Below are 9,616 nucleotides of genomic sequence, written 5' to 3'. Positions count from 1 at the left end.
AGACCAGAATGTTGCGGGCTCTAGGACAGCTGCAGTTAAAAATATTGGTCATAAGTCTCATTCAGAAATCGGTAGAGGTGTGGTTTGGATTGGAAAACTTGGCTCCAGAAACTGCATAGGTGCCCTTACTGAACCTCAAGCAAGCTCTTTGATGGTGAAATATTGCTGTGCTGCTCTCTTCCATTTAAGTCACCAACGGTTATCATATGTTCATTCTGTGTTTGATTGTCTGTTGCCACATTGGCTTACATTGTCTGTTGCCACATTGGCCAAGCGCAGTGCCGAAGTTCCGGGCACACAGATTGTTGCATCCTTTCCCACACAGAGATGTTTCCATGTCACATTTAAAGGGAATGAAGGGAGCTACTTTGTTTGGTCAAGAATAAAGGTTGCGTTCATGCCCACAACGGCGCAAGACACCCTTATTTTTCAAATACACTGGCTTGTGCACCTCTGCGAAGTTACTGTCAGCCAGTCTAAACCGCCTCTAGCAGATCTAGCTAGATTTATGCTACGTGCCAGGCTGGATTTGCGCTGGTCATGAAAATAGAGACGCTTAAGTTTTAAATATGCTGCTGTCAAGGACAGTGTACTTCCATGGTCATTGAGGGCCAAATGGTGCACAGGAGGGGGGGGGGGCAATCTCTCTCTATATGTTTTGTGACATTTTAAGACATCCATTCAAATGTTATGAAAAGATGATCAAAAGAGGCCAATAGCAACAATGAAGGACAACGCCCATGCCCCGCTGCGTTCGGAGCTAACTGGGGCTATATGTGTCAATGTGGGCAAGAAACTGGAGATAATGCCAATGAAAACTGTTTTTATTGCATAGACAAAGCTTTTACATTATACCGCAGTGTGGTATTGTTTTACATCAGCATTATATTTATACCCATGTCACAATGTGAAATAATGTCTTTAAAAGTACAGATTTTTAAGTAAGCAGTGGTGAGTTTAAATGATGCTTAATTACTGAAGTGAATAAGTGCATCTGGGGATAAATGACAGGCATCGGAGAATGTATTAAATTACTTGATACATTCCGTTGAGAGGCACTTTCAAAAATAATTATACACTGTGAAAACTAGTGATTTAACATTTGTATCTTAGTACAAGTAAATAATCATGTAACTTAAAAAGAATGCATAGACAGACATTCGTAAACTATACTGACAGGGATACCTTACAGTAGACTGTCATTAGTTATGCATCAGACGCAATACTTTGGCAAAGGTTCAATTAATCATTTCACATCCAAATAGTTACTACAAAGTTAAATATAAGGCCTCCAGGTTTCTGACCAGTCTGTCAAATATAATCCAAGACTAAATACTCCCATTGTTTAATTTAAAAAACTATGTTGTAAAATACGAATGGAAGTAAAATAACAAATAATTTGCTAAATCTGTAAAAAATATAATTTTACCACATTTCCATTGCAGTCTCACTGCTTTCATTTCAAAACTATTAATATTGCAAATACTGTCATGTGATCGTGACACATTTACACATTGACCTCTTAAAAATGCTTTCTCACGTAACATTTGCATAGAGATTTTTGTACAAAGCATAGATTGTGTTTACTTTCAACAGTCTAAATTCTAAATTTGAGATATGAAGGCAGGAGTTTGACTTTTCTTATGAAGGCACATGGCATGTCTGTAGAATTAGAATAATAATAATAAAAAAACTATAAAGTGAGCCCAATAATTTGAAACGTAAATAATCAAATAGTACATAAAAGAAAGGAAGAATACCTTGGTAAGGATTTAAGGTATACACATACATTTCTGTATCAAGGTTAATCACTGGTATTACAACACATTTGACTTTGACACTTACAAACAAATTTTGAATAATTGTTTTGGAATTAGGGCTACCCCCCCTCCTGAGGATTCCGTGGAACACCATTGCACCAGTGATTCTCTCACTGTTCCTGACCATCTTCCCGCAGCTCTGAGGGTAGAAACTTATACTGCTGTTGCCTGATCATCGCGAGCCTCTTCCTGGCCTCATCCAGCTCCCTTTCTTTGCGAAGCATTTCCTCTTGTGCAGCGATGATCTGCGACGCAACACAATGAAATCTCATTATTCAACCAAAATAACTTACATGTAAGGTTTAACTGATGAAGATAAGGACTGACAATGTGTGAATACCTGTAAAAGTTCTAGATGGATTATTTGTGTCTGCTACTAGTCACTGGGACAACATGAATTAATGGAATCCTGTCTTGTGTTTTGATGCGGCTGTGAAACCTTTTTGATTCTGATTATGTCAAGAATGTGTGATGACAACCAGGTGAGGAGTACAGAGATTGTGTCTTGCCTACAATCAATCATAGTCGGGGGAGGGAGTGTCATGCTGTATGGATACATGAGCACTGCAAGAAGTGACTAAATTTGTGGCCTCCGAAAACATTGCTATATTCAACATTTTTGGCTGTTACAAATGTATGTCTGATGGCTCAATGTCTCCATTACAGCACACCTGACCTCTTCCTAACTAGGGCTGTCACTATGGAATATTTTCAGATTCGATTATTCCATCAATTAATCAAAAAATCATAAAATGTATTCTTGCATAAAAGATTATTATATTATTATTAAAAATTTCTTTGTTTCCCATATCCTGTTTATTAACAAATTACTGCTAGTTTTTTTGGTATTGTTTAGTGGGTAAAAACCTAACACAACAATTAAATAATATCACACGGAAGGTATTCTTGTACTCAAACTTTTTGATTGTGTTATTGGTGCGGTGATTGTTTAAAAGCAGATGTTTGCAGTCTCTTTTCATGACTACAAAAAAAACAATGAAGTTGAAAGGCTACCATTAAGTAATTTGTCCAATTTTAAGTTTAAAAACAGGTACCGTAATTTTCGGACTATAAGTCGCACCAGCCATAAAATGCTCAAAAAAAGTGGAAAAAAACATATATATGTATATAAGTCGCTCCTGAGTATAAGTCGGCCCCCCACCCAAACTATGAAAAAAAACCGCGATTTATAGTCCGAAAATTACGGTATAAATGATTTTTCAATTACTAGAATTGGTGTTTATTATTTGATAACTAATTATATGTAGATTAATTCATTCATTTGGAGCTCTATGGCTCACCTGTGGAAGACCATCAATTGTTCACGCTGACATTCGATCGTCAATTGGAATGAATTAAATGTCTCTTGTGCGACTAACCTGAGCAATACCTCCGACCATCTTGCTCTTGACCACCACTGCTTGGTCATCCTGAGCATCAAATGCTGCTTTCTGTGCTGCCTTTACCAGGTTATCGGAAGCTCTCTTCACAGCATTTCCAGCAGCCTACAGAAACACATACATTGGTTAACACAAAGTCCACATACACTGGTTAACACAAAGTCCACACCACAGGTGGCATCTAAAAAAACAAAACAAACAAATCGTATGTCTACCGCAACCTTTAACGAAGGCCATCTGTTTTGATGATGACGTACTTTCAGGGAACATATTTAAAGGTTAGTCTCTTGTGAGCAGCAACTCCTTAAAGGGAAAGGGACCAACCACTTTTGCTCTTAGACTTGAAAACCATAACAAGAGGCCTGGATATGGCTGTAAAAGGAAAAAGTGTGGTCTGGTATACTGGATTCAAAGCCAAACATTTCTCTCATTGGTTAAGGAAGTGGAGCTTTCTCCTTTTGTGGCACTGTGGGCTGGAGCAGACGCTGAGCTAGCAGTAGATGACAGCCTTGAATATATTATATAATCATTTTATTTCATGGGCGGCTCGGTGAGACACTGGGTAGCACGTCCGCCTCACAGTTAGGAAGGTGCGGGTTCGATTCCACCTCCGGCCCTCCCCGTGTGGAGTTTGCATGTTCTCCCCGTGTCCGCGTGGGTTTTCTCCGGGCACTCCGGTTTCCTCCCACATCCTAAAAACATGCTTGGTTGGCCGGTTGAGTTCTCCAAATTGTCCCGAGGTGTGAGTGCGAGTGCGGATGGTTGTTCGTCTCTGTGTGCCTTGCAATTGGCTGGCAACCGGTTCAGGGTGTCCCCCGCCTACTGCCCAATGACGGCTGGGATAGGCTCCAGCACGCCCGCGACCCCCGTGGGGACAGAGTGGTACAGAAAATGGATGGATGGATGGATGGATTTTATTTCATCCGGGTTAGAATGTTACTGTTAATCAGACCCTGAGATGAACTTTCAACAGCTGTAGGCCTACACTGAGGTTTCCTCTCTAACCTAGGAGGGTCACAGTTCAACAATAAAGCTGGTGTCAAGAATGATTTGACGTGACTTTTGTCACAGCTATCATAAAACATATATTGACTATAAGAAAAAAGTTAAAGTTAACGTCCCAATGATCGTCTCACACACACATCTGGGTGTGGTGAAATTTGTCCTCTGCATTTAACCCATCCCTGTGTGATTTTGTTCCATCCCCTGGGGGAGAAGGGAGCAGTGAGCAGCAGCGGTGCTGCGCTCAGGAATCATTTGGTTATCTAACCCCCCAATTCCAACCCTTGATGCTGAGTGCCAAGCAGGGAGGAAATGGATCCCATTTTTATAGTCTTAAGTATGACCCGGCTGGGGTTTGAACCCACAACCTTCCAGTCTTAGGGCGGACACTCTACCACTAGGCTATTGAGCTGGTTATATTCCAGTACAGGATGTAATACAGGATGTAATTCACCCTTTATCCAATGGTTAGACTCACACCGGGCCAGTTTGATCACGTTTTGACGTGATTCCCATTCAGTCCTGTCACCCAGTGGCATAGCATTTTGTCACAGATATCATGAAACATATATTGACTATATTCCAGCACAAGAAGTAATACAGGATATAATTCACCCTTTATCCAATGGTTACACTCACACCGGGCCAGTTCTACCACATTTTGACGTGATTCCCATGCAGTCCTGTCACCCAGTGGCATAGCACACTGGGCCGTATATCAGTCATTCTTCATAGAAAAAAGAAGTGGGGGAAAAAAAATCATTTTATGTTAAATGTTTTAAACGACAGCCTTAAAAGATGGGGAGATTAGCTTTAAAAAGTGTCATTGCAAAGTGAAGGGACAAGATGCTGCTAATATTGTAAACATAGGTCAGAGTGCTAATGTTTCCAGTTCTGGGTGCCATTGCTTCTTGACTGGTGGATTGTTTCCAAGATCTCCCTAGACATAAACGTATAGGAATTACTGGGGTAGCAGCTGCAGGCCCAGAAGAGGAGAGGGATAAGCCACCGCTTGGATCAGAGAACACGAGCTGGCTGGAACTGGCTGATATGTACTCAGCTAAGATACACAGTCATAAATAAATATAACATTTAGAGGTGTTTGCTATGACAGGAGATATCTGCACTTTCAATGTCTTGGAAGCAACTACAGTTTCAGTTTGACAACTCAGTCAGTGGTACTTTGACTTAGTGCCACTAAGTGCCCCAACCCCAGAGAATTTGAAAAAACAAAACACTTAAGCGAAACCTCAGTTGACTAGTAAGTAGGTTTAAAAACATATTTTCAGCTTAGTTCATAGACTGTACTTCCCGACCTCCACATGCAACCCTCAGTTTTGCTTTCTCTCACAAACCTCATTTGCTTGTTGCATCGCATATTGCATGTACTGAAATCCCCCACCCTCACCCCCTCGGTGGGGAAAGTGCAAGTCATTTTGATATTAGTAAACTTTTTTTTTTTTTTTAAATAATGTAACCACCTCCACTAAAGACAGACAAATGGGCACTTCCTACAGCAGCCAGCACCTGCTGTTCACAGTGTAGACTCAAGGAACGAGAGTTACAAAGCGAGGTAGCTGCCATTTATTGTCATGCTATTTAAAGCCACATCGCACTAATGTACTACAGAGTATATGCGTGCGTGTTATGTGTGTGTGTGTGTGTGTGTGTGTGTGTGTGTGATTTGAGTTACGCAGGTTCTTGAGCAAATAAAACTGAAACGCACTATTTTATATTTTAGATGATACTTTTCCCCACTCCAGAAAAAGTATAATTGTATTGGAACATTAAATTGAGGTTTTCGTTTTCTCCAAAAAAAAAAAAGAAAAAAAAAAAAGGAACTGTCGGGGTCCATCTTTGTTTTTACAACATACTGTAAGTGGGGGACACCTCCCAGAGCTAAACACTGCACATGTAAATGCTGGTGTACGTATTTCGCTGCCAAATTGCTCTAAAATGCTCTCCCCACTAGCCACATTCATGATCATGTAATGTACCGTAATGTAAAAATACCTGGACCTTAGGTGCCAGGCCAGATAAATGACCATTGGTTATACGTATTCCGATTTTTATTTGAATTGTTTGACTTTTTTTTTTGTCAACATTTCCATGTAAATGGTCACCATCATTAATCCTGCACTTTAAACCCGGTTTTCAAAAATAACATGCGAGGGATTACCACAGTACATATTGGCATGCAGCTCTAACCTGAAGCCTCTTCATGGTCTGAGAGTCTTGGTCAGCCTTGACCTTGCAGGCCACCAAAAGCTGAGCAGTGGAGGCTGCCACCTGCTTGGCAGAAGATATGAGCTTCTCCTCACTTGCGTGTCCCTGAACCGCTGAGTTGGCAGCCTCACAAAGATTGTTGGTAGCTGCAGCTACCATTCGAGCCTGATGAGTCAAAGGCATCGGCATGTTATAGTTGGCTAGTATATTCTTTGTTACAGTATTTAAAGCTGGATGGAGAAGACTCACAGCAGATATCAGACCCTGAGACCACTGTCCATCATCCACTGCATTGGCTGGAATAGCTCCCACCTGTAAATTTGTAAAAAGCATCAGAATGGCATGTTATTACCGTTTTTTTCCGTGTATAGTGCGCCCCCATGTATAGTACGCACCCTAAGAATGGCATGCTGATGCTGGGAAAAAGCTTGTACCCATGTATAATACGCACCCAATTTTTATGAATTTTTTAAAAAACTTTTTTTAATCTTTTTTTTTTTTTTTTTTTTTTTTTTTTTTTTAAAGTCCCAATGATCGTCACACACGCAGGGAGGCAATGGGTCCCATTTTTATAGTCTTTGGTATGGTCTTAACTAGGCTGGATGTAATTTTTTTTGTTGGCGTTGATTTCTCCGACTGCCCCTAAACGCACCACCGCGCTCCGTGCGCGCATGGGCTGCGGACGTGAAAAAGGCGGCTCTGTATGGGAGAGACGTTGAAGAGGAATAAAAACACCCTTGGAAACCAAAACTTGCCCCTCGTCGTGACTCGGAGCCGCAACAAATGTTTCGGATTTGTGTAGGGTACATTGTGACAGACAGCAAACTAGCAGGTGATCGAGCGAGCGTCTGATACAAGAGCATTGCGGTCGTATGGAGCGTGTTTGAAGTGAACAGCAGAGACGAAAGGAACAAGGCAAAGTGTTGTGAAATAAAATATTACCTGTAATACGCATTTTGTTATTTGCTGATTGAAACTGCTAATTAAACTGTGAATTGAAACTAATAGGAAGAAAACATATCTTGCTCTTAATATAGCTGACGTGTCTTGCGCATACGTTCTGCGCATCTGTAATGGCGGCCTCCGTATGATGTCCGGTCCGCGATGGAGATTAAAAACAAACAATATTTGACAATAACACACCATCAAGGATTGCACCATCGCATCAAACGATGTGTCGTCAATTATGGATTTTTTTGACTAAGTGTGTTGGGCAAGATGGCTGAATGCGATGCGCGATTGACAACAAACAAGAAGAAAGGTGAGTTTTATTTCGGGGGAGATTTGTCATGTCTCGTCCCCAGTTTTGCTATGTGTCTAGGTTGCCATAGTTTCTGTTCGCGTCGCCCCTCTCTTCCTGTGTCACCTCAATCGATGTAACGTGTTTTGTATTTAAGTCCTGTCTGCCCCTCGCTCACCGTTGGATCATTGCATGTGTTACTGTCATTCTGTTCCTGTCTTTGGTAATGTCACCCTGTCTTTTTGTTCCACGACTTTGTCGGTCAGTTCTGTTGTTGGTTTTGTTGTACCATGACTTTCTTTAAAAAAAAAAAAAAAAAAAAAAAAAATTAAAAAAAAAAAAATTAAAAGATTTTTTTTTTGTACCCATGTATAATACGCACCCCAGATTTTAGGACAATAAATTAGTTAAATTTTGCGCACTATACACGGAAAAAAACGGTATAATGTTTACTTGCTGGGCAATGAATGATTGACCAATCGAAGTTAATATTAAGCTTTTAAAATAGAAAACTTAAATGAAGGTCGATTTTAGGGCATATGACGATGTTGACGCTAAATTCAATTGAGGGGACAAAAGTCAAAATGAATAGAAGTAGCTTTTTGGTGGTTCACAGAAACAAACATTAGATGCAAGGTGTCAATTATATAACGCGTACCGATATGAAATAACTGCTTTTCAAAAAACATTAATTACTACGACTTACTACAAAAATTAGTTTGCCATTAAGACTGCATTCATCGAAGGAGAGCGTTTGGTGGGCGGGCCTTTACACGGTCGGTGGGTGGATTGGATGGATTGGATGGATGGATGGATGGGCTTTGTGTAGTGGGGTGCCCACATACAAATTTTCATTGTGGAAAGTAACATGTTGCGTTAGCCATACCTTTCCTTGAGCCACCAGCTCCCTCTGTGCTGCTGAAGCAGCTTTGACGAGAGCACTGGTGGCGGCGGCAATCGACTTGGCGGCCTCTAGAATCTGCTCCTCAAAGTTCAAGCTCTCATCTGCTTCCTGTTTAAGGAACGGGAAACCAACAGTCAATAAACACATAATGTGTGCAACAGCTGCAATGAGCTGTGAAGCAGTTGTTAAAACATAAAGCTGGCCTCATTTGGCAAAACTACAGACAGGGGTCAAGAATAACAAGAAGAAAGATATACATACAATCTGTCACATTATTTTTTACTACTACCACCACTACTACTATTGCCACTAATAGCTAGAATAATGATAATGGAAATATTATTATTATTAATACTGCATAAAAAACCTTGGGTTTGGTCCTGGGTCTCAGCTGCTCCAGTTTCTTGGCAGCTGCTTCAATGGCTGCTGCTGCTCCAAGCAGCTCATTCTCAGCGATAACAGTAGGATCTTCAGGATCCACCCATTCTGTGCCTACAACACAATTACAATGTTTCCAGTACTTTGGAAGACATGGTACTAGCTTCCACCAACTTTACCAAAACACATTGTATTACACTATACAGCTTAGTAAAGGAATGCGCATATTCAACTCATTCAAATGAAGAAAAAAAAAATTAAATATGTAAAGAAAAACAAGGAATCAAGTTACATTATATGACCATTGTGTTTTTATGTGCCGGGTACAATACCTTTCATGGCTTCTGCAGCCTGGATCAACTCAGTGACAGAGCCTGCAACCCTTTTGGAATAGTTGGCCAACTGCTGCTTCATATCATGTGAGGGCTTCTGGATAATCTGATTGAGGGGGTGAAAAATAAAAGAATATTTCAATGTATCATTCACATACTGATCAATCTGTAATTTTGCATTTCTTGCATGATTTTCGTCATTTGCGCAAGTACTTTTTCTATCATTTAATCTGTATTTAATTTACCGAACAACTCATTGCTGGACTATCCTGTAAGCTGTTTGGTTTATACTTTGTGTGTTTCACCAGTGTTCT

At 40.5% G+C, this 9,616-nt stretch overlaps 1 protein-coding gene across 4 annotated transcripts in view; it reads right to left on the bottom strand.

The window, feature by feature from the left end:
* Positions 1 to 808: 808 nt before the first annotated feature.
* Positions 809 to 9,616, bottom strand: part of tln1 (talin 1) — a 95,080-nt gene continuing 86,272 nt past the window's right edge. For all 4 annotated transcript variants that reach the window (XM_061292488.1, XM_061292486.1, XM_061292487.1 and 1 more), the window contains 7 exons: positions 9,303 to 9,408; positions 8,960 to 9,084; positions 8,575 to 8,700; positions 6,698 to 6,760; positions 6,431 to 6,613; positions 3,200 to 3,325; positions 809 to 2,065 (listed from right to left, as the gene is read on the bottom strand). In XM_061292488.1, coding sequence (XP_061148472.1) covers positions 1,931 to 2,065; positions 3,200 to 3,325; positions 6,431 to 6,613; positions 6,698 to 6,760; positions 8,575 to 8,700; positions 8,960 to 9,084; positions 9,303 to 9,408 — 864 coding nt within the window. In that variant the 3' untranslated portion in view covers positions 809 to 1,930. The remainder of the gene's footprint in view (positions 2,066 to 3,199; positions 3,326 to 6,430; positions 6,614 to 6,697; positions 6,761 to 8,574; positions 8,701 to 8,959; positions 9,085 to 9,302; positions 9,409 to 9,616) is intronic.

This window comes from Syngnathus typhle, linkage group LG12 (assembly GCF_033458585.1).
Source record: "Syngnathus typhle isolate RoL2023-S1 ecotype Sweden linkage group LG12, RoL_Styp_1.0, whole genome shotgun sequence".
NCBI classification, from domain to species: Eukaryota; Metazoa; Chordata; class Actinopteri; order Syngnathiformes; family Syngnathidae; genus Syngnathus; species Syngnathus typhle.
This window is presented reverse-complemented; position numbering and strand designations above follow the sequence as displayed.